At 38.2% G+C, this 25,922-nt stretch overlaps 1 protein-coding gene across 1 annotated transcript in view; it reads right to left on the bottom strand.

The window, feature by feature from the left end:
• WASL (WASP like actin nucleation promoting factor) overlaps nt 1-24,831 on the bottom strand; it is a 63,746-nt gene extending 38,915 nt beyond the window's left edge. The window contains exon 1 of the mRNA XM_086691147.1: nt 24,570-24,831. Within this exon, the coding sequence (XP_086547273.1) occupies nt 24,570-24,686 (117 nt within the window). The 5' untranslated portion in view covers nt 24,687-24,831. The remainder of the gene's footprint in view (nt 1-24,569) is intronic.
• Nucleotides 24,832-25,922: the final 1,091 nt, after the last annotated feature.

Below are 25,922 nucleotides of genomic sequence, written 5' to 3'. Positions count from 1 at the left end.
AAATATAAATCAATACTGCTTTTAAGTCACAAAGTTTTCAGGTGGTTTGTTTGCAACAACATGCAGGAGATTATTTTAATATAATAATAACATATTATAGATGGTTCTAGCTCCTTCCTCCATTTCATTTATACTGGACATGTGTTTAAAATTACCAGTAAAATTTTCAGAAAAATTTTAATGTTTATTTATTTTTGAAGGAGAGACAGAGTGTGAGTGGGGAAGGGGGAGAGACACACACAGAATCTGAAGCAGGCTCCAGGCTCTGAGCTGTCAGCACAGAGCCCAACGCGGGGCTTGAACCCACAAACTGCGAGATCATGACCTGAGCCGAAGTCAGATGCTCAACCAACTGAGCCACCCAGGCACCCCAGAAATTTTGATCTATAAATCGTAGAAGTTTTAGAGCTCACTCTCACTATCAATGCACTTTCTTTTTTGGAATCATTGTTTAAATGCACTTTACATCCAAAAGCCTTACTAAAAGATATGTACTGGACAAGAGACTAAGCTCACTGACTAAACTAGTCATGGCCACACATCCATCTCATATGGTGTCTGTGATTTAAATTCATACATCAAAAAGCTGTAAATTATGTGGCAAAGATCTTTAGCATTACCTGCAATCAAAATTATAGATGCTAAAACCACAAATGGCAAAGTTTACCATCCTCTTAATTTTCTACTTGAAGGATAATCACACATAGATAAAGGTGAGAGGAATAGTGATCTCAATATAGCCTGGGTTATGTTTACAAACAGACAGGACACTGTAGTAGACGGGCAGCAAATAGGTGCAGCTTGCTCTCTTCTGCCTTTCCCTTCTCTGTAGCTTAAGTAGACATGCTTTAGGGAGTTTTTCTTCTTTCCTCTTCTGTGGGTTTCAATTTTTAGGGAATGAAGGTGCAGATGGGAAGGACGGTCCCAAGGATTACCACCTCAGCTGACCAAAGTTTAACATTTACCGGCTGCGCCCCAAGCTCTGGCAACAAGAAAATGTGCGCATGTGTGTGTGTGTATGTGTACAAAATACATTATAAAATATACGAAGTATATTATGCTATAATATAAAGTATGTTATATTTTAAGACCTAAGTATATTATACATTTTTATTATAAAACATATTTATTTATATATTATTAAATATATATTTTTTATTCTGCTACCACTTTCCTGTGCAAGTAACAGTTTGGGAAGAGAAGGTGGAAGGTTGTTACTTTGGTCACTGATAGGATTTCAGTGTTCCTGAACCCAGTATCATTTCACCATAAATTTATCCAGAGTATAATCCAATCCCTTCATTTTACAGAAGAGGTCAACTTATTTCTCAAAGTTCACATTGGTCAGCTCTGGATGAATTTCACAATCAGATGCTCATTTTATATTCACCATACACTACTCATTGATTTATCCCAGTTACTAATTTGTTAGATTTTTGACCTATCACATCTAAATGATTTTCAAAGAACTATATATCCTTAATATAATTTTATCCCTCTATTGATCTCATTTGGTTTACCTTATTTTGGAGGAGGGCAGGGGAAAGTTAGTGGCGGTAGCAAATAGAGGACTACTAGTGCATGAGAAAAAAGGATCTTTATGGAAAGAAAAACTTCAAACAGATGTAAGTTATACGACCTGGGGACATAAGCAGATTTACCAGGAAGCCAATTCATTTAAGTTTCAGAATCCTTTACTTGGAAGTGTCCCTTACAAAATTTGGTTTGTTCTCCTTTGGGGAGCACATGAAGGAGCAGCAATCCCAGCCGCATGCTTAAGGGCTCCTCTGTAGCTATTCTTGGAGGTCATCCTGGTACTTCCATCAAGGATGCACTACCTGGACATCCGTCCAGCCCCAGCAAATAACCTGTCCCTCTTGGAACACAAAATGCTCCCAGACCCAATCTTTAACCCCAAGGAAAAGGTATGAATGACTGCTATTTAGCACCCTGCTGGGGGTGGCACACTAAGACCAAACTTTGAACACTTCTGGGGAAAGGAGAGTGGTCCAGCCACCTAAGATCAAGAGCTGGAGTTTTTTCCCCAGGCAAGAAGCATCCTCTAAACAAAGTGAAGGAAATTAAAGATGTACCAGTAACTAGTTTAAGGAAACTTCTTTGAGCTTCACAACTATCAATATTTTGATCAAACATACTAGAGCAGGAGTCTTTTCTATAAAATACCAGATAGTTAATATTTTAGGCTTGTGGGCTCTTTGGCCTCTTTTATCTCTGCTGCTATAGCGTGTGCAAAAGCAGCCATAGATAATTTGGAGATGACTATGTTCCAATAAAACTTCATTTACCAACACAAGCAGGCTATAGTTTGCTAGGCCGTGTGCAAGAAGAAAGGATCTCTCTATAGAAAATACAAAATTGTTGTCATGTAAAGAGGTGCTCAATGAATAGATAGCCAAAATAAGTAGGAAAAAAAATATCAAGAAAGTGTATCAATTAATAGTAATAGAAATAAGTTATAATAAGTAATAAGCTATTTTTCTGGATTTTGTGATGTTTATGGTATTTTTTTGTTGTTATCTTTTCTCATACTAAATCACCATTTTTATATTTAATTTTAGATTCTTTTTTTAAAGAGAACCCTTCCAAATTATGTAAGTTTCAGGCCACAAAACGTGGATCAGCCTTATTTGGAGTAACAATATAATGCACCAATTGCAGCAACAGGATTTTGTATCTAAAAAAAAAAAAAGAGCTAACTGAATATATTCCTTTTGCCAAACCAAACTTAATGTAGTAACTTTTTAACATGCAGTGACTTTATCAACAGAAAAAAACTGCGGCTGAGCAACTTCAAAAAACCACTCAATAAAAAAAAGGTTTGAAAGGTCACTGGGAATGTGTGGGTCTATGTGGATGGGTTGCAAGAGTCTTTATAGTTAACTTTCTACCCAAAGTAAGAATTCCTCACGTGATATTGTTAACAATTAAATAACATTTGCTTGAATGCTTGCTCCAATGGAGAGTTCACAACTTGAAGGGAAAAACTCTTATTCTTGAGCAACTCAGAAAATAGATACTGAACCTAAACCTGTTTTCCTGGCAATTCCCACCCACAGGTATTTAATCTTTAATCGTTCATTTAAAACACAGCTTTATCAAACGTTTATTTATTTTTGGGACAGAGAGAGACAGAGCATGAACGGGGGAGGGGCAGAGAGAGAGGGAGACACAGAATCGGAAACAGGCTCCAGGCTCTGAGCCATCAGCCCAGAGCCTGACGCGGGGCTCGAACTCACGGACCGCGAGATCGTGACCTGGCTGAAGTCGGACGCTTAACCGACTGCGCCACCCAGGCGCCCCTTTAATCGTTCATTTAAATATCCGTTGAACATTTGCTATGTGACAGGCGCAGTGCTAGTTACTGTGGCTACAATGCTACAAAACTGGAGATGTAAACTATTCCCCCACTAATCACAGCATATCATGTATGTGTAGTGGCAATAACATTTTCATTTTCATAAAGATGTGCCCCAACAACCCTACTTCTCAGGTCATCTCTTTTTCAGCAAGAATTAATTTATTTTGGTCATTTCTCATCTGACCTGATTTATGGATACCTTATCAGTCTGGTTGCCCTTATCAGTCTATAGTTACATGTGGTCTGACCAGTGCAGAATATTAGCGAAATGATGGAGGAGATAATTTGTTCCCAATCACAGAAAGAAATGCATGTGCCACCTCATTCTCACCTATCACACTGTATACTGAAGACACAGGGCACCATCTTTCACTAGTCATTATCCTCTCTCATGTCCTGATTTTCCATTTCAGTTCTTTGCTCCCAAAGGCAAAACACCCTCTCTCACCCTCCCTTTACCTGGCTAATTCTGTTCACCTTTCAAACCTCAGTTCAGATGTCATCTATCATATCCCTTCCCTGACTCCCTCAAAAAGTGTTATAACTTAACCTACAGTTAATATCCTACTATTTATGAGAATAAGCAACATGAGCTTGCCTAACAAGGCACTTTAGTCCATTTCAGGAGGAAGCAGTTCCTCTTTTCACTAGGCCTTACCAAGAAGATTCTCTTCAAAAGTCAGTGGACTGGTTAGGTAATTAGACCCTCTCAAACTACACCAATGGTTAGGTTAAATATTTTTAGTGGACAGGAAATGCTAAAGAATAAAATGAAATCTAGAATTAAAAAGTCTACAGGAGGGGGGCCTGGGTGGCTCAGTCGGTTAAGCATCTGACTTCGGCTCAGGTCATGATCTCGCAGGTCATGAGCTTGAGCCCTGCGTCGGGCTCTGTGCTGACAGCTCAGAGCCTGGAGCCTCTTAAGATTTCTTTGTCTGTCTGTCTGTCTGTCTCTCTCTCTCTCTCTGTGGCCCACCCCGGCTTGCACTCTGTCTCTATCTCTCTCAAAAATAAACAAACATTAAAAAAACATTTTTTAAAGTCTATAGGAATCAAATATGCTGAGAAGTTCAAAGTTCATTAAAAAAAAAAAAAAAAAAAAAAAAAAAAAAGCACAGAGAACACAGGGGCACCTGGGTGGCTCAGTCCCTTCAGTGTCCGACTTTGGCTCCGGTCATGATCTCACAGCTCGTGAGTTCAAACCCTGAGTTGGGCTCTGTGCTGACAGCTCAGAGCCTGGAGCCTGCTTCAAATTCTCTAACTCCCTCTCTCTCTGCCCTCCCCTGCTTGTGTGCGCTCTCTGTCTCTCTCTTGAAAACAAATGAACACTAAAAACAAAACAAAACACAGGGAACATAGTCAATAGTATTATAACAACATTGTATGGTGACAGATGGTGACTACACTTTTGGTGGTGAGATATGTTGTATACTTGAAACTAACAATCTGTGTGTCAACTCTACTCAACATAAATGAATACTTGGAACAGGAAAAGTTACGATCTCTGATGTAACTAGTACCAGAGTTTCCCCACTAGTACACGTCGCATTGGTACTAACAAAAATTCTCTGAAAGGACGCCTGGACAGCAGATCTGCCATAAATCTGCTGCAGTAGAGCCCACATACTCAAAAAAGTACAGGCAAAATATCTAAAAAATACTGACATGAAAGGATCTAATAATTAGCAGGAATGAGAAATATTACATAAGCAAAGATAGCATGACATACAGTATGAAAGAAGAGCTATAACTGATTCACAATAACCCCAAAAAAGTTAAGTCTTAACCATAATCAAAATGGATGTTCATCAGATGAAGCATGATAGGCAATTTGCATCCTGTAATAATGATGTATTTCTTTTGGAGCAAGAAAATATACCAGAGTAAAATATATGGTACCTCAAATATTCACATAGGGACCTACTTTATCACATAGGAGTTAAAGTAAGTTCAGTAATGTGTTTGTTCTGTTGTACTAAACCACGGTAAAGCACTAACACATTTTAGAAAGACTTCCATCAAAATCAACAAAATATTTCAAACCTTGCATTTATTAATTCAGATCTTCAGAACCTTAATATTATCCAAAATTACTCAGGCAACTCGAACTTTCTAGGTCATCAAGAAAAATACCCACACAACTCATTAAATAAACTACAATTTAGTTATACAATGAGATACAATACAGCTGCTAAAAAAATAAAAGAACGAAGAGGTTCTAAGTAATAAGGAAAAATCCTCAAGATACATTGTTATGTGAGAAAAAAGCAAGATGTAAAATGAAAGGTGTAGTATGTTAACATTTGTGCACAATAGCAAGAATCAATATTTGCCTAGTATGCATAAAACTGAAAATGGACACAATTGCTACCTATTTTGTATATGCAAAGGTGTTTTGTGAGGGGAGGAAGGACGAGGCAAATGGAAGATAGCATGGAAGAGAAACTTTTCACTTTCATATATTTTGATTTTATACCATGTGAGTATTTGAGTTTTTCAAAAAATTAAATATTGATGTGAAAATACACACAAAAAAGAAAAAGACCTACTCAAGTCATATCATGGTAGAAGTCTGGGTGAAAAAAAGATCTTTGTGATCTAGAAACTGTAACCCAGGAAGAATTTCTTGCAGCTTTTAAGAAGCCTTCCTTTAAAAAAAAAAAAAAAAAAAAAAAAGTCATTTTGAGAGAGCGAGAGAGCACATGTGTGTGAGGTGGGGAGGGGCAAAGAGAGAGGCAGACAGAGGATCCAAAGCAGGCTCTGTGCTGAAAGCGGAAAGTCCCACATGGGGCTTGAACTCACACACTGTGAGATCATGACCTAAGCCGAAGTCAGATACTTAACCGACTGAGCCACCCAGGCGCCCCAAAAAGCCTTCCCTTAAAAATTAAGTGAACATTGCTGAAAATAACATACTATAATATCTAAAGGCATAAAGTAATAAAAAGGCAAACTTTGGCTATTATAAAAAGATAGCCTATGTCTGTAATGAAGGCCAAAGTCTATGGCTTCTTTCATAAACTTTCCCTTTGAGTCTTTTGAACTCTTAACATGATTAATCAAGACAAGCAAGTTTAAATAAAATTCAGTCGATTTTGTCTTCCATATTTGTTATTCTATATGCAGCAATTCATAATTATCCAAGCTTTTAAAGACAGTAATAAGGATGTGTATACATATTACATGTATTACATAATATAAATAGAAGTATATAAATTATGTGTAATATGTATACACATTTCTTTTGTACACATTATATATCATATATTATATATACACATATATATATATACACACATTTAATTTGCTTGACTTTCATATGTACAATCAAGGTGGGGGAAGAACATGCAAAGAAATTAATCTGAGAGTAAATGGAATTTAAATTCAACATACAACCTAAAGACTTTAGATTCAAAATTTGAGACTCATACATGATGTATAAGAATTATTAGAAAAGAAAAAAAAAGAGAGGCAAGAATCTTTCTTATTTTTTCAAAGATTTTATTTTTAAGTAATCTCTACACCCAGCCTGGGGCTTGAATTTACAACCCCGAGATCAAGAGACACATGTTCTACCGACTAAGCTGGCCAGGTGCCCCAAGGACCTTTCTAAGGTTGTTTTTAAGGTTTACACTTTACAGTAACCAGATCTATTATGGTGATCCTTTTGCCATGCATATAAATGTTGAATCACGATGCTGTATACCTAAAATATGATGCTGTATTTCAATTATGTTTCAATTAAAAATTTTATCCCTTGTTAACAACTTCAGACTTAAAATTATAGTGTTAAACATCAGTAATGATCTACTCAATAATTTGAAATCATTTAGTAAACCAAATTTTATATACTTCCTCAGAAAGCTTAATGTTGCTAGTTTCAAAAGGCATTTTTTATTCAAAATGCATGAACCAATATTTCTAACTCCAGTTATCATTACTGAAACTGAATGAACATGCCTAACTAGATGTTCAATTGCAACCACCACAGAGGAGTAGGAAGCAGACTGTATTAAAATAAATGGTAGATCATGTTTTTTTTTCTTTTAAAAGATTTTTATCATTAATAAACCATAAACTTGGGGGGCAGGGTTAAATGTTAGGATTTTATATAATTTAATTCTACTCTATAATGTTACACTAAGCACTATAAAGGCAAAAACAGCAAGCTAATAATTTTCTCTCTAAATGGAATGGGTGACTGGATCCCATGTACATATTTGGATACTTAAATGTTCTATGTTTTTAATGCATAAATTATTTGGGAAGAATTAATTTTGAGCCAAGGTGAGTGACTTAGGCAGGAGGTGCCTAAGGCAGGAAGTGAAAAGATGCTACTAGACTCCTTTTCCTTTTGCTCTTTGGAGCTGCACTGTCTAATAAGGAGCTCACTAGCCACACACAGGTATTTAAAACTGAAAATTCAGTCCCTTTGTCTTACTAGCCACATTTCCAATGCTCAATAGCCATGGATGACTACTTATTAAATGGTACAAATGCAGAATACGTCCACCATCATGAAAAGTTCCATTGGATAGTACTGCTCTGGAAAATCCAAGGGAGAGATTTTATATAAATACTTTATTAGAATAAGACATAGAATTTATAAGGTCAGGAGTGGAACAGAGTTGGAATCATTAGACAAAGGAATATTCATAATAAAAAGAATAAAATCATATTTATTCCAAAATGTCTGGCTAACTAGAGACTCAATTTGAATACAGTATTAAATTCAATTTAACAGATATTTATTATATACTGAAAACAGAAAAATAATTAAGGGCTGGTCTCTGTCTCCAGTGACCTAATTAGGGAGATATGCTTTAAATGAATAACAAACTATGCTACAAAATGAAAATGTACCAAATGAAATGTACCAAAATGAAAACAAAAATAAAGTGCTCTAGAAAGGCTGAGAAGCAAATGCTGAATTCTGACAGGGTTGTCGACAAAGTAAGGGTAGAGAATCACAGATATCCCAGGGAAGAATAACGTGAGGACTAAAGCACAGATTCTGGGGTGGATTCCACCACTCACTTGCTAAGCGATTTTCGGTAATTATATACTCATCTTTCCAATCCATTTCCTGATCTGCAAAATGGGGATACTATTACTAACTTCATTTTGTGTTATAGAGTAAATTAGTTAATACATGTAAAGTGTTCTGAACAATTTCTTCATCATAGGGTGATTAAATTTAAATGAAATACAGAAAGTACTCAGAAAATTGCTTGTCATTGTATGTACTTCTTGAACGTTAACTATTATGATACTCACATTATCAGTTGCTATATTTCCAATCAGATCATTTTAAAGCTCTACTACTAGCTTACAGAAACTAGTAATTAGAGAACATTTCCTGTTTTCAGCAAGTTGGTCAATTAAAAAATAAGGAGAACCAGGAAAAAAACCCAAGCCTGCGAAAACATGAAAGAAACCCTCACACCTTTACAGTCTGCAAATCTGGGATCAGAATTGTAACTAAAAACAACACCTTAGTACAGTAAATATTTTTTACAATGGCATCTAAAGCAGGTTTAGGTGAGTGACAGACCAAATAAATAATCATGTACTATATCTTAATAGAATTTTCACTAACATTTATACACATGATAAACAGAACATAAGCAGGTACTGCCTGTCCCCCCAACCCTAATACTTCTGGTATTAAAGACTCAGTTCCTTTCTCCAGGGACAAGCACCTGTGCTTATGCTCAATTAAGATTCTCTCCCTAAAATTTAGAATTCCAAACTGAGTCACAGGACTAACGGGTTGAGGGAAGAGATGACTGGAGTTGAGAGAAGTTCCACCAACTCCTGCTGTTGTTCTCAGAACTTCCCAGCCTCCTGCTGCTCCTGAAGTTTTATTGTTCAATTCTGTCCCGGATTCCATGGGATCCTCTGAGAGCCAATAAATTCCTTTTTGCTTAAACCAGCCAGAACCAGTTTCTGTTATTTGTGCCAAAGAGCTTTAACTAACAATTGGTTTCTTAAAGTAAATATTTAAGTAATTCTCATACCTCCAAGTTCTTAATGGAAATCAATGAGAAAAGACACTTTATTCACTATACATATATGCTATTATATGCAATCATATAAATGTGGAGCTGAATTTATACAGTAACTTCCTTTGGCCTGATGTATTTTAATAGCCTGAAAGGACACTATTCTCCATAAATTCTTGACAATTACTTTTTTTTTTTTAATTTTTTTTTCCACGTTTATTTATTTTTGGGACAGAGAGAGACAGAGCATGAATGGGGGAGGGGCAGAGAGAGAGGGAGACACAGAATCGGAAACAGGCTCCAGGCTCTGAGCCATCAGCCCAGAGCCTGACGCGGGGCTCGAACTCACGGACCGCGAGATCGTGACCTGGCTGAAGTCGGACGCCTAACCGACTGCGCCACCCAGGCGCCCCGACAATTATCTTTTGATATATAGATTCATGCTCAAAACGGAACAGGTTTCTCTTTGGTAAGAATAAAGGGCAACTTTTTGGCAAGGATTCAAACTCTTTCTTAACCTGCGGCAATTAACAACTTCACCTTTGCCTCCTGCTATTAACCCAAGATATAACAGATGGCAGCCAAATAATCTACAAATGCCCAAACATACTATATTTCTCATCATAACTCATTATGTTTACTCTGCTGGAATATTATGTTTGAAACTTGTCAAACTCCATATACCTAGTTCAAATAGCACACTCTTGATCAAGTTTTTCCACCATGTCCTCAAACACTTCTCCCTCTGCATAATCCCATAACGTTTCATTTACACATCCAATGAAGGACATATCATTGACTGACTTGTGACAGGTCCCTACATAGGGTGTTTCGCCAATGCACCATTCATCCTCTGAAAACAAGGGCCATGTATTCTCCAATTATGTACACTTAGTCCCAGCACAGTATTTATATGCATTTTGCATTCATTCATTAGCTCAACTAAACTGAAAGGAGTGTCTTTCTTAGAATCATATTAATTATTGTTACAGTTATTTTTAGAAGAATGACAACAGTTCTCTTCTTGGCACTTCAATTAATCATAAACATCTATATGACATGGTGAAAACCCCAAGTTAATGCACCCCCATTACTAATATTTTAAAGCCACCAATCACAGGAATTTGCTTCCACCTCAACCTCCATCCACAGAAGAGGGAGGCAAGCCTTCCTTATCCTCCATCACTGAATTGACCTGGAACCTTTTTCATAATACCAATATAACACTGATCTGATTATTATAGCTTTATTATAAACCTTAAAAATCAGGTGTGGTGGACCAACATTTTTCTTTTGTGGCTATTCTAGCTCCTCTGAATTTCCATCTAAATGTTATCTATTTATTAAATTTTTAAATGTTTATTTATACTTTTTTGGGGGGGGAGGGAGAGGGAGAGAGAGACAGAGAGAGAGAGACAGAGACAGAGAGAGAGAGAGAGAGAGAGAGAGAGAGGGAGAGACAGAGAGAGAGAGAGAGAGAGACGAATTCCAAACAGGCTCTGCACTGTCAGCACAGAGCCTGACGCAGGGCTTGAACTCCCACACTGTGGATCATGACCTGAGCCAAGGTCAGAGGCTTACCAACTGAGCCACCCAGGTGCCCCTATACTTCAATTTTTTAATGTTTATTTATTTATTTAGAGAGAGAGCACGCATGAGAGACCAAGAATGGGGGAGGGGCAGAGAGGGAGAGAGAGAGAATCCCAAGCAGGCTCCATGCTGTGGCTATGAGCGCAGAGCCCAACGCAGAGCTCAGTCCCACAAACCATGAGATTATGATCTGAGCTGAAATCAAGAGTCAGATGCTTAACCAACTGAGTCAGGCACCTCTACCTCAACTGTTTTAAAAGTGAAAAAAAATACCTTATTGTGATGAGTTTTTAAAACAAACCACCGAGCTAATTACTTCTATGTTTGACACAATCTTGTTTGCAAGGTGGCTAAAGGGAAAGTTGCTACCAACAAATATTAATGCAACCTTTTTACTTCTTTTATTTGAAAAAACAAACCCGTAATATCCCACTTTATAAGGGAGATACATAAACTCTGATTGTAAAGTACCTTGTTGCATTTATCTTCTCATTCATTAACTTTCATTTTAAAATTGAGAAATCTCTAAACTTGGAAAAATAAAACCCAAGATTCAGGAAAATCATACTTAAGAAATCAGAACATTTTTTATGGAATTAAATTAAAAAATTATTGCTATTTGTATTTGTTTAACGTTACTTAGGACTACAAAGAATATACTAGATTGTCATAAAAAAGGCACAAATTATAGGTCAGTGCAATCTGACAAGATAAAATCCAATTTTAAATGCACTTATGCCAGGGCACCTGGGTGGCTCAGTCGGTTAAGCTTCCGACTTCAGTTCAGGTCATGATCTCACAGCTCACTGAGTTCAAGCCCTGCATCAAGCTCCGCGCTTAAGCTCAGAACCTGCAGCCTGCTTCGAATTCTGTGTCTCCCTCTCTCTCTGCCCCCCATACCCCTATTCGTGCTCTGTCTCTCTCAAAAATAAACATTAAAAAAGATTTTTTTTAAATGCACTTATCCCTTTAAGCAATTCTATTTCTTGGAAATTATCAAAGTAAAATAACAGATCAAGTGTGTGAAGATAGATGGAATATATGTATACACATACAAATGTTAGGGGGAATGTTAGAATAAAAAGAAAGAAAAGAAAAATAACTGTCTATTTCTAGGGAATTGGTCAAGCTTCTAGGATGTGCCCACTGAAAACAGTATACTTACTGACATGAAACAATGTCAATAAAAAAATAAACATCTGTGTTTGTCAGGGGGTGTTTGTTGAGAATAAGTACACATGTTCATTTACCATTCAATAATTCATGAAAACCAAAAGCTAGGAGGATATACACAAAAACATTAATAAGAATTAGTTCTGGATGATGGGGTTCATAGATGATTTCCATTTTTATCAATATTATTTTGAAAACTGCCTAAGTCTGCACTTAGAAATATAATGTGAATCACATAAGCAATTTCAAATTTTCTACTAGCCAATATATAAATTAAAAATGTGTAGAGGGGTGCCTGGGTAGCTCAGTCAGTTAAGCGTCTGACTTCAGCTCAGGTGATGATCTCATGGTTCATGAGTTCGAGCCCCACGTCAGGATCTGTGCTATCAGCTCGGAGCCTGGAGTCTGCTTCGGATTCTGTGTCTCCCTCTCTCTCTGCCCTTTCCCCACTAGTACTCTGTCTCTCTCTCTCTCTCTCTCAAAAGTAAATAAAACATTAAAAAAATTATTTTAAATGTAATGAATTAATTTTAACATATTTAACTGAATATATTTCTTAATTTGTAATTTCAGCATATAATCAATATTAAAATTTTTTTTAAGTTTATTTATTTAAGCAAACTCTACACCCAACATGGGCTCGAACTCACAATCCTGAGACCAAGAGTCACATGTTCTTCTGACTGAGCCAGCCACGTGCCCCCACATCAAAATCTTTCTTTAAATATTTATTTTTGAGAAAGAGAGAGAGAGAAAGAGAGAGGGCGGGAGAAAGGGAGAGAGAGGAGACAGAGGATTGAAGGCAGCCTGCTTGCTAATAGCACAGAGCCCTATGCAAGGCCAAACCCATGAACCGCAAGATCATGACCATGACCTGAGGTCAGACCCTTAACCGAATGAGCCACCCAGGAGCCCCTCAATATTAAAATCCTAATGAAATATTTTAATTTTTTTTTTTTGTACCAAGTCTTAGAAACAGAGTGTGCATCTCACATTTACTGCACGTCTCGATTTGAACTAATGACACTTCAAGTGCTCAACAGACACATGTGGCTAATGGTTACCAGGTTCCATTATGGGACAATGCACTGTATTTTTAATGGGAAAGAAAAGTCATTTTTTAAATAATAAGTCACTTGACTGCTATCAGAGATCTTTTTCCAAAATCTAACACCTGAATATTACATAATACTTTGAGTTATTCAGTTTCCTCGCATTCTGCGGAAAAATTGTTTTTAGAAATGAACAGGTTGGTCTGAGCTCAAAGAAGAAAGAGATACAACAATATAAGAATTAAATAAAAATGTAGCACTAACAGAACCTTCCAGGATATAGGTGGGTGTATGTATGCATAAAGCCAATTCCCTGATTTCCATATTTTCTAATAGTGAATTCCTGATGGTGAAATTGAATAAATATTAACTGATTAGCTATATACTATCAGCATTATTTTCAGGTCTTTCAATGTGAAATTAAGATCATTCTGAGTATGTTTAATCAAATAAAGAATTACAATAACTTAATGCTTCTCAAACTTCTCGAAGTTCTCCTCAAAAATAATAAAAAGACCATAATCATTAGATGCATCAAACTTAGGCTTGAAAAATTAAGGATTCGGGGCCCCTGGGTGGCACAGTCGGTTGAGTGTCCGACTTCAGCCAGGTCACGATCTCGCAGTCCGTGAGTTCCAGCCCCGCGTCAGGCTCTGGGCTGATGGCTCAGAGCCTGGAGCCTGTTTCCGATTCTGTGTCTCCCTCTTTCTCTGCCCCTCCCCCGTTCATGCTCTCTCTCTGTCCCAAAAATAAATAAATGTTTAAAAAAAAAAAAAAGAAAAGAAAAATTAAGGATTCATTCAGAATGATTTCAAATAAACCTAAGAATTCTTATTGGAGGAATTTCCTCCCTCTACTGGAGGTAAGAATTGCATCAAACTTCTCTTCAAAAAACCACACAAACAAGAAGAGAATGGTGTAAAATATTTAAAGTGCTAAAAGAGAAATGCACCAATCTACAATTCTGTATCCAGCATAATTATCCTTGAAAGTGGAAAAGTATTTTTTAAGACAAACAGAAATTGAGAGAATTTGTTCCTACTAGACAAGTAGTCTACTTGCAAGAAGTGCTAAAAATTCCTTAAGGTGAAGCAAATGATATAGGTCATTTGAATATACTTGAAAGAAAAAAGTTTTAGAGAAGGAATAAATGAAGGTTAAATAAAATCTTTTATTTTTCTTCTTTTTTTAATGTTTATTTGTGTGTGTGTGTGTGTGTGTGAGAGAGAGAGAGAGAGAGAGACAGACAGAGCATGAGTGGGAGAGGGGCAGAGAGAGCAGGGGACACAGAATCCAAAGCAGGCTCCAGGTTCTGAGCTGTCAGCATGGAGTCCGATGCAGGGCTTGAGCCCACAAATAGCGAGATCATGACCTGAGCCAAAGGCAGCCGCTTGACCAACTGAGCCACCACGGTGCCCCTATTTATCTTCTTTATAAATGCTTTAATAGATAACAGCAACAATGTATTCAGTGATTATGGCTTATAGATCAGTGAAATGAATGACAGCAACATTATAAGGAATGACATAGAAGAACTGGGAGTTTTATGTTATAAAGTACTTCTACCACCCACGAGGCAATATAGTGTTACTGGAAACTGAACTTTGATTGATTATAAACATAGATTGCACAATGGAGGAAAACCACTAAAATTTTTTTTAAGAAGTAAAAACGATTATGTTGAGAGGACAGAAAATAGAATCATATAAAATGCTCAATTAAAACCAGGTGTGCCTGGATGGCTCAGTCGGTCAAGTGTCCAATTTCGGCTCTGGTCATGATCTCATGGTTCATGGGTTGAGCCTCACATTGGGCTCTGTGCTGACAGCTCAGAGCCTGAAGCCTGCTTTGGATTTTGTATCTCCCTCTTTCACTGCTCTCCCCTCTCAAAGATACACATTAAAAAAAGAAAAAAGACAGATAAAGAAAGGGGGAAAAAGGAACAAAGAACAAGGGCAACAAATAGAAAATTAACAATATAGTAGATATTAATCTAATTATATCAATAATTACTTTAAATGTAAATGGTCTAAATACCCCAATTAAAAGACAGAGACTATCAGAATGGATTTTAAAAAAAGAGCCAAGTACATGCTGTTTACAAAAAGAAATTTTTTTTTTAATTATAAAGACACAGGCAATTAAAAGTAAAGGGATAGAGAAAAATATACTATGCTAACCTTAAATAAAAGAAAGCTATATTAATATTGGGCAAAGTGTGTTTCAGAGCAAGGAAAATTATCAGGTATAAGAGGGACATTATATAATGATAAGGAGACCATGTCTATAGGGAGATATAACAATACTTAATATGTTGCATTTAATAACAGAGCATGAAAATACGTGAGGCCAAAGCTGATAAAACTGCAAGGAGACATAGATGAATCCAGTATTTAAGCTGGAGGTTTCAACTTTTAAACATAAAAGTACTAAGAAAACTGAGTAAATATTTTTGTAATTCTAAGCTAGCATATTATTAAATAAAAACTTGATATAACAGAAAGACTATTATATTTAACTTTACAAAACTTTAAAACCCCTGCAATGACCAGGAATACCAAATATGCTTTGTCAAAAGATAAATGACAAACTGCCAAAAAAATACTGTAATATACAATTACCATCTCTAAAGAATTCTTCAAATCACTAAGAAAAAACCCAATAGAAAAAGATTGTCTAAATACAAAGAACAAACAATTCACAGAAGAAATATCTATAAACAGACATAAAAAGATGTTTAACTTCACCAAAAACTACAAACCAAACAGATATATATATATATTTTTGGACCCGTGAATCTGTCAAAATGAAAATTAGTTTTAAATCCTAGTGTTGATGAGAATATATGGAGTTTAGAAACAACTGCTTTAGAAAACAATTCAGCAGTATTTATTAACATTCTTAATGCTCATGCCCTCTGACATCATTTCTTAAGAATTTATTCAATAGAATTACTTCAAAAGGATACATAAAAATATGTATTTGAATGTTCATTGTATGTTTAGAAACATATATGTTTCTAAAGGCAAAAACTTGGAGAGAAAAAAAATACCTATTGCTCTGGGCTGAATTATGTCTACCTAAAAGATATGTTGAGGAGTTCCTGGGTGGCACAGTTGGTTAAGCGTCTGACCTCGGCTCAGGTCATGATCTCACAGTTAGCGGTTCGAGCCCCACGTTGGGCTCTGTGCTGACAGCTCGGAGCCTGCAGCCTGCTTCAGATTCTGTGTCTCCCTCTTTGTCTGCCTCTCCCTCCACTTTCTCTCTCTCAAAAATAAACAAACATTAAAATATATATATATATACATATATATATTTATGTTTTAACACTTATATCTATGAATATGACCTTACTTGAAAAGAGGATCTTTACAAATGTAACCAAGTTAAGATGAGGTCATTAGGGTTGACATTAATCCAATGACTGGTATTCTTATAAGAGAAGACAACAGGTAAAGAACACCATGTGATTACATATGTAGAGATTAGAGTCGTGAGTAAAGCCAAGAAACATCAAGGATTGCCAGCAATGCCAGAAACTAGGACAGAGGCATGGGATAAAGTCTCTCAGTGCCTCCAGGAGGAACCAACTCTGCTGACACCTTGATTTCAGAATGCTAACCTCCTAAGTGAGCAAGAATAAATTTTGTTTTTAAGCCATGCAGTTTGTGATACTTTGTTATGGCAGCCCCAGAAAACTAATACACCCATCAACAGAGATTAGTAAGTTACAAGAAACTCACAAAATAGAGGATGCAGTAATAAAAAGTATGCAACAGATATAAATGGGCATGGAAACATATGAAATATGTATTAATATACGTGAAAAAGTTAAGTTTCAGAACAGCATGTACAATACGAATTTTATGATAAAGAAAACATACCTCTCTGCCTCCAACTCCTCAATGAAACCCATCCTTCTCACATGCCGGCCAAGGCAAATATGGGTTAGACTACTTCCCTCTGCAATCTTGACCTGCACTGATACCTTCACAGACTGAATTCACTCCCAAGGCCTCAATAATCAACACTCTGCAAAGGATTCCAAAAGCTCTACTCCTACAATCTCTACTATCTTGCTATTACCATCAGGAGGTTCTGTTGTCATCTGGAATTCACACAGCCAACTGAATATTGCCATTTTTTCCTTCACAACATTGCCATTATATAACCTCGGGATGGCAACTAGAGGTCATTCATCTATGTGAACCTGGACTGACTGGTAGTGGCTACCCGCACGATGCACTGCGTATTCAGGGACCGCATCTGGACACAGCAGAAGAAGTGCTATCGGCAACAGGTAGTGTCCACCATGTGCACAAAGACCATGTTACTATCCCTCATAACCCTTTTTTTGTTCTAGATGCTGCCACAATTCCGGTTCCTTAGCCAGGCCAGGTCAGCTGAGAGAATGAATAAGATGTTTAGTAAACTTTAAACTCTTACTTAATTATTCTCATTATGAATGTAATTTCTAATTTTCCCCATCTCTAGATCCTTCCTATCTTGATACTTTTTTAATGAAAAATCTTTTTTTGCCTCTTTACTAGTAACTTAAGGACTAAAGTTTAACCTCTAAGTCTGAAGTTCAAAGTCTTCCAAAATCTGGCCTCAATTTACCCTTCAAACTTATCATTATGTTCTGAAACAAATACTATTCTCATTTCTAGCCAAGCCAGTCTATTCAATGTTTCCTAACACTCCATGCCAATTTTCTACTCTAAACGTACATGTTTCCCTCTACTTGAACTCACGTGGTTCCTTGCTCCTGACAAATTGTATACCATTTAAGGTCCTCATGTTCAAGGCCCACAATGATGCAGCAATTGCCACAGTGATATATCTATCTTTCCTATTATTTAATTTTTTATTATATGCTGGCTAGTGAAACATATCTTTTTATGCAAGATTTTTGTCCTCCCCAGCTACTTAGTAAACAACATAGTTGTAAGAACTGAATCTTCCTACTCCGTCCATGTATTTGAAGATACTGGGGAAGTGTTAGCATCTCAATAAATCCTCAATACTTGACGATGATATTTCATTAATAAAAACAGTGGAAATTTGGATTTCTGATTAGCTTTATGTGTTGCATACAAATCAATTAGCTCCTTTACTATAATGAAAATTTCTCAAGTATTTAGGTATCCTGATATTTTTATGGCAACATAAATTCACCATAGTGGAGGGAGAATTTCACTTAAATTTTTTTATTTTGGAACCAAAGACATGATAAATACACAATTTCACCTCTATTTTAATACTTAAAAATACTACAGAGTTTTAGCTTCTCCAAATCTAATATAAGGGTTTAACTGTAAAATGAAACTTGAAAAACATTTCATTGTCCAAAGATTACTGTGTGCTTGGCTTATGATAATTTCTGATCTCATATCATCTTTAACAGCAGTTTATATTCCTAGATGTCTTTCATATTTCCATTTTGTTTCAATTTATCTGGTATTTAATGAGTTCTCCTTTTACAAAGACATATTTCTATAGTAAATCTTCAGGACAAGTTATAAATAAGTTTAAAAAATCACTATAGCAGAGGAACCCCGGAGTCAAGGATACTGAGAAACTAAGTAAACTATCAGAAAGCCATAGTAATTGAACTATGAAGTTACTACACATCTTTCAATTGATTCTATTTTCTAAAGGGTTTTTTTCTAAATGCGCCTCTTCAACATTACTCTACACCCAATTATTTGGTCTCTTTAAAAAAGGGTCACAATTCCGACATAACACATAAACTGCAAAGTGAAATTAACATTGTCTAAATAATCTCACTCTCCTATATTGATATTATAGTCACTAATCCTCCACTAATTTTATAATACTGACAGATACAATAGATAGAAACAGGATATATTTCTGTTATACTATATATACGAACAGAGTTAAGTATACTAAACGTTTCCTAATTACTAAACAATACTTAACCACTTAAAAATATTAGATTGTTCAGTCACACACCGATTAAGAGTTGTATTTACAGTTAACGATATATCTTACTGTGGACAAGAATGTATGAACTTGTTTTGCTTCCCATCTTTACAGTGAAAGTGACCTCTCTACTAATGCTGGGTTCTATAAAGTCCTAAAGAGACTAATTTATAATGAAGCCCAACTCGATCTACTCTTTTAAACCTCAACTTTGAATCAGTCTGTAAAATAACCAAGTTAGTTCACTATAACTGTTAAATATAACACTTAAACTAAAAACGTTTTAAAAATCTTCACACCATTTTTTCACATGCTTCTCCAAACAGCCAGAACACTCTACATACATTATAGCATTATTCTCTGAAACCCTTAAGCAAGCCCATCTTACAAATCTAAACACTAAGGCTCTTACTGGTTGAGAAATTTCCCTATATTATAAGCTAAGAATAACAAGAAATAAGGGATTTATAGCCCAGATATGCTGTATTCTTCTAAATCTCCTCCTATACTTATAGTCTACCAGACAAGACACTTTTATACTCACCTTTTTCCTCTATACAAGGTTGCCCTTTCAGTTTTGCATATTCCAAATCCCAAATGTTAACCTTTTTTCTCTTCCCATACTCAAGGTGAAATACATTCTCGGCCCTAACTTCCCAGCAATGCTGTCTTAACTCAGGCCTTCATCAAAACAATGATCCATCTAGGCACCTCTCCCTGTAAACCTATTTAAGAATTTAGAACAGAAACAAAGTAACAGTTGGACAGCTACTCTTACCACCTATATTAGTTCAGCAGCTGACTTAAACCACTTTGTTCTTATAAAGAAAGATTTAAATCCAGATAAAACTTGCATCAGAAATTGAAGATTTTAACAACGTGATCAAGCAATGAGAAATGCTGAATCAGCTCGTAGGGAATAAATGAGTTAGCAACTATAATTAATAAGTATTCAGTGATCTGTATGCTAGATATTATAAAATCATAGAAGACTACGTAGGTATAAGGTCTAATCTTCCATAATTATATATAGGGTGAGAAAATAAAAAATCTAATGAAAGAATATAAGTAGGTTAAAACAAGTGCTCGGGAATCAAAAGAAATAAAGATTAAAGATGGTTAATAAAAATGGTTTTTTATGCACCACTAAATCTTGAAATAAACAAACTCGTTGAATGTGTCAGAGAAAAGCATCAGTCAACATTACCAACTTAATCCATTTGGACCACAGATGGTTGTAGAGAGGTAGTATGAGGTTTTATTTTTCCCAATCCTTAATTTCTTATTCAGCACTATATATATTAAACTCCACTTGGCAAGATGGCATATACTCTAGAGAAAGTAAGCTAAATCACAGTACATGAAAAACAACAAAACTAACTACAAAACAAGACCTGATCTTGTTTTTAACTCTTCTTAACTGTTCTAAGAAAATACTACCAACTAATGAACTGCATCAGAACTATTTAGGTAAAAGTATATAACATATATTGACATATCACATATAACTCAAATGAAACCTCAACTTTCACAAAATCTATTTTTTAAACTGTGGCAAAATAGATTTACTTAAGATTCACTTCTTCCATGAAACCAATCACCAATCTAGAGTTTAATATACAGACATATTTCCATTTAGTGAAGTATGTATGTTTCTGCATCCTTTTTCTGCTGGTGGTTACACCTGTCTTTAACCCAATTCTCATCCCTCACCTGCTATATCTAAGGGGAATGAAATCCTACTAGAGACTTTTTAAATGTCCTGGAATTCCCACCAGCAATGCCTTAATTCAGGTCCTCATCATATCTTATGTGGACTGCTGTAAATACCTACCTGATCTCCTTTGTCTCCACTGTTACTACCTTCAATCTGCCTTCTTTGGTGCTTTCACCTTTCTCCCAAACTTTCTAAAAGTCGTATCTGATCTTGTGGTCCCCCACTAACTAGTGCAATACAACTGTATCTCTCTTACATCTATGAAATACACATTGATATCTTAACAGGTTAGAGAAAATCTGTAGTAAAACAACAACAAAAAAACCCAACTTCGTTTTAATTTAATCTTAACTCACAAAATATACATCCAAGATTGAAGGGAAACATATTAACATGTCAAATGTGTTTCAGGAATACCCTATCAGAAAACAGTACACTTCAGCAGTGAGTCTCAAACTGTAATATATGTTAAAGTCTCCTGTTGACCTTACTAAAAATAGAAATGCCGGAGTTCCACCTCAGGCCTACTGAATATTATCTAGAGATTCGACCTAGCAGTATTTGTAATCTCCACAATATTTCTAATGCATACCTAAGTTTGAGAACCTAGGCAGAAACTCTCCTTGCTCCATAACAAACTATTAGTAGGTCCCAACTTTCCAAGCTGTTTCATTCCTCTCATCCACCTGGGAGTTACCTACCAATCTTAAATATTCAGGTATCACCCATTCTAAAAAACTTTCACTCATCCGCTCTCCCACTATTCTCTTTTAATCTCCTAAACTTTTACAAAAAATAATAACATCCATATATTTATGTATGGTCCTTCTAATCCACAAAACTACTCCGTAAGACAGAATCCCTATTTTAGAAATAAGAAAAACAATTCTACCACAGGGAGTTAAAAACAAGAATTAAAAAAACAAAAACAAAAACTTGTTGTAAGTGACCATCTGAGTTTGAACTCTGGTGTGCTGACTACAAAGCCAAGACATTTTCCACTGAGACATGCAGCCTCCTATACATCACTCTGAAGTATTGACTTACTCATCAGCTTACACATTTGTTTCCCTTTTTAGACATAGTAAGCTCCTTGAGGGCAGGCATCAACCCTGATTTTGACCTCAACGTTTAGTTACTCAATATATATGTGTTGAGTCACAGAAGGAATGCAGCTCCTCCAGAACTGGGACTATAACTGCTGTTTCATTTCTTGAATTCTTAGTTAGAGCTCTAAATACACTTCTTCCCTAACAAATTTGGTCTGACTTTTGACTTTTTCTTTTTATAAAACAATGTATTTCACTATTATTTTAAACTACAAAAAGCCACACAGTGGGCAAAGAGGAAAAAAAGGATTGTTCAAAAAACAATCGTTCTGGGGCACCTGGGTGGCTCAGTCAGTTAAGCGCCCAACTTCGGCTCAGGTCATGATCTCCTGTTTCATGAGTTCAAGCCCCACATCGGGCTCTGTGCTGACAGCTCAGAGCCTGGAGCCTGTTTCGGATTCTGTGTCTCCCACGCTCTCTGCCCCTCCCTCCCATGCTTGTGCTCTCTGTCTCTCAAAAAATAAATAAATGTTAAAAAAAATTTTTTTTAAAAACAATCTTTCTTACTTTACTCTCAAAGAACTGGAGACTTCAAATATTAATCTTCACAAAAAATTTCATACCACAAGAGCAGGCCACTAAAGAGTGTGATTTTAAATGACAGAAATTCAAAAGGTAAAGGTGACTAGTAAGAGACAACATAAAGATATTGGGCACTGAATACGGACAGTGTATTCAGCAATCCACTTAAGCTAACCAGAAAGAAAGCTCTCTTTCTCAATCACAGTATTCTTTCAGATCTTTCACTTTGAAACGAGGAAACATTACAGGTAAGCATAAAGCAATCAGTCGGTGTACTCACGTTTAAATGTAATGTCCTTCCTGCCTAAAGTTAATGTGTCTGGTATGTCAAACAATACAACTACTTCCTTTCTGACACAGATTTCATAGCAAATGTAAATAAACTGGCAAAATTTTAAATTTTTCATTTGCAAATAATGTAACATTTGAAAACCTGGAGATTCTCATAAATCAAAAATATACAAAAATTGGTGTTGCTTTAAGAATCTTACACTCTAATTTTATCAGGTTTTGGTGGGTAAAAAAAGTGATAATTCCTTTAGCACCACTTTTTGAAACAAATCAGTAACAAGGGAAGAAACCATTCTAAAACAACATGATGTAGTGGAAAGCACAAGAGACTAGGCATCAGGAGTCCTGGTTTCTAGTTTTGGTTACATTCCTAAATTGCTGTGTGACTTAGGGTTCACTGGCTCCGTTTTCTCATTTGTTTAAAAGGGGGGGAGGGGGCTTGGTTATCTTTAAAGTTGTTTCTCAAAACACTGATATTAAGCCAGTCGTCTTATTTCATTCTTATCAGTAAAATGTAAAACACATTTGAATTAAATGTAATAGTTCAATCTCCAACAGGATACAAAAGGTTGATTCCTATGAAGTTAACAATTAACTCATAGGGTAACTTTCCAGAAATTGTCCAATCCTAACCTCTTAAACAAGCAGGTGTAGCCCAGTTGGGCAGATTTAACACTGCTAACAACAGTTGTGACTTTGCACTGCTCTGCTGACATTTCAGTCGGCGCTCCCTGGGTTCCTGTGGCACATGCTGTGCAGGTGCTAACACGCAAAGAGGGGAGAAAGGAACCCCAACAGCGTTTCAACAAAATCAGCCAGGGTCCAACCCAGCCACCGCAGTCAGATGCAGCCTGACAAGGCCTACACCACAGAGCAGAACCTCCCCACCCCCAGAAGTGCCAGCAGCCAATGTAATGAATGCTTCCGTCAACAACACACATTCCCCTTCCCACAGCAGAACTGCTTGCTCCCAACCAGCCATCTGGGGTTGGAACAGGCCGCACAGCACCAACCTAAGAATCACTCTCAGGCCCCAAAAGGCCAAGAACTACTAGAGATTGCGGTTCCCCTGCGCATGGTTGTGGGGAGAACAGCACCTCCTCCCACCAATGCAAAAAAAAAAAAAAAAAAAAAAAATCAGTGGGGAGGAGAGCAGAAACCGGGCCTGGTCGAGATTGCTGGAGAAATAAACGCTGTTTCTCTGCAATGGGGAGCAGTAGCATTTCCTGCTCTCATTCTGAACCGATGCACTAGACTTCACTCCCTCCTGAGATCCTAAACGGGTATTAAAAACCACATTCCGGTCCGCTTCATTCATATTTGGGCTTCATTCCTCGACCTACTCACTCCTGAAACCTCTGCCATTGTGAAAGGAGCCCCCCCCCCCCCCCCCCCAGATCAAGCGGCAGGAGGTGAAGCGAGGGCCGGTACAGAGGCCGGGTTTTTAAGATCGAGGAGCTTGTGCAAGAATAAAATCCCCTTGTGGCCTGAGAGCAAAGTTTGAACCAGTAGCTAGGGCGCAGACCTGGGCCCGGCCAGGCAGGGTTCCAGGGCAGGCCTGCAGAGGTGACACTTCCCAGCTCACGGGCAACTTCGGGAGGCGGTGTCCGGCCGCCCCGGCCGGCACTGCCCAACACCCGGGGAGCCGGGCTGGCTGGAGGCCTGGCCGGGAGCCGGACCCTCCCCGCGCCGCTCCCGCCTTCTTCCCCACTCCCACTTCCCGGCCCACAAGCCCGGGCCCGAGAGGTAACGTCAGGGGTGGCGACGCGGGTCTCGGCCACTGACCACACATTTCTTGCCGAGGAAAGTGAAGAGAGACTCGTTCTCCTGCGGGGTGAGCAGCAAGGACCCCACATTGGTGACCCTCCGCGGTGGAGGCGGCTGCTGCTGGCCGGAGCTCATGGTTTCGCCGGCTGGGTTGCGAGTCCAGGGCCGTCTCCGGAGAGTAGGCGAGTGCTCTTTCCCCTCTCGGTGACAGGGGCGGGAGGAGGGGAATCAGAGGCGCAGCATCTCGCAGCTCCTCGGGCGCGGGGAGGAGGAGGAGGCCACGGGGAGGAGGAGGCCACGGGAAGGAGGAGCCAACGGCAGGCCGCACAGAGAAAGGGAAGCTCCCAGCTCCCGCCCGGCGAGGCTCTGGCCGGATGGTCGTTGTCCTCGTACTCCGGCGACTGCGCTAAACTCCCAACTCCTCCACCAATCCTTCTTCGGCGGCGGCAGCGGCGGCGGCGGCGGCGGTGGCGGCCGCACAATCCAACATGGCAGCGGGGGCGGACGAGACCACAGGACGCAGGACGCGGGGGAGCGCGCCGGAAACGCGCGGCTGCGGGCCGGGCCCCGGAGGAGCTCCCCCCGCCAACCACGCCGCGGCCGGCCTCGCCGCGCCGGGCCAAGGCCCCGCCCCCTTCCGGCCGAGTCGCGGACCGCACCGTGAGACGCGGACTGGACGGTGAGACGCCAGGCGGGGGTTCCGCGTACCGGCCCACGGCTCTAGCCTCCTTCCTGCGGTGCTTGCGCCCGGTGGCAGCTGCCTGCACAAAAGAAGAGCCGCCCGCCCCTGTCCGCCCCTGTTCTGTGGACGCACACCTTTGCGAAGCGTCAGTGCAGACCCAGGTCCCCCTTCCCCGAATAGCTCTTATTTCTGGGGTGCGGAGGCCAGGCGTCTACACTGAGGGTTAAAAAGGTCCGGAATCTGGAGACAGAAGTGACGCTCTCCCCTGTGCTCCTCGGTGGTTTAGGTCAGAGCCGCAGGTGCCTGGGGTTTCTCAAACTTTGTCCAAACTTCAGCAGTGGAAGTGGAGGAACAAACAGGCCTCTCTCCCAGTATTGTGAAAGAGAGATCTTGCTGATGGATGCTACAAAAACCAAACGCACTTGGAAAAAAGATTTCTGCCCTTCGCCTGGAGTGTTGCGTGGGATACATGTATTTGTAACATTTAAATTCAAGCTCTTTTCTCTGAAGTACCCTGAACATATTTTTCCCCGTTTTGTGAATTGGAAAATATTCTTTTTCCCCTTCTCATGTTTTTTTCTTCAGACCCCAAAGACCTTGTTTTCTTTTTATCCAAAACGAATATGCCCATTCAGGGATATTTCACAAATGGAAGTACGTTGTCTGATTTAATCCTTAGAAGTAAATCT

The sequence above is a fragment of the Puma concolor genome, chromosome A2, assembly GCF_028749965.1.
Source record: "Puma concolor isolate L17-30 chromosome A2, mPumCon1.1.hap2, whole genome shotgun sequence".
NCBI lineage: Eukaryota > Metazoa > Chordata > Mammalia > Carnivora > Felidae > Puma > Puma concolor.
This window is presented reverse-complemented; position numbering and strand designations above follow the sequence as displayed.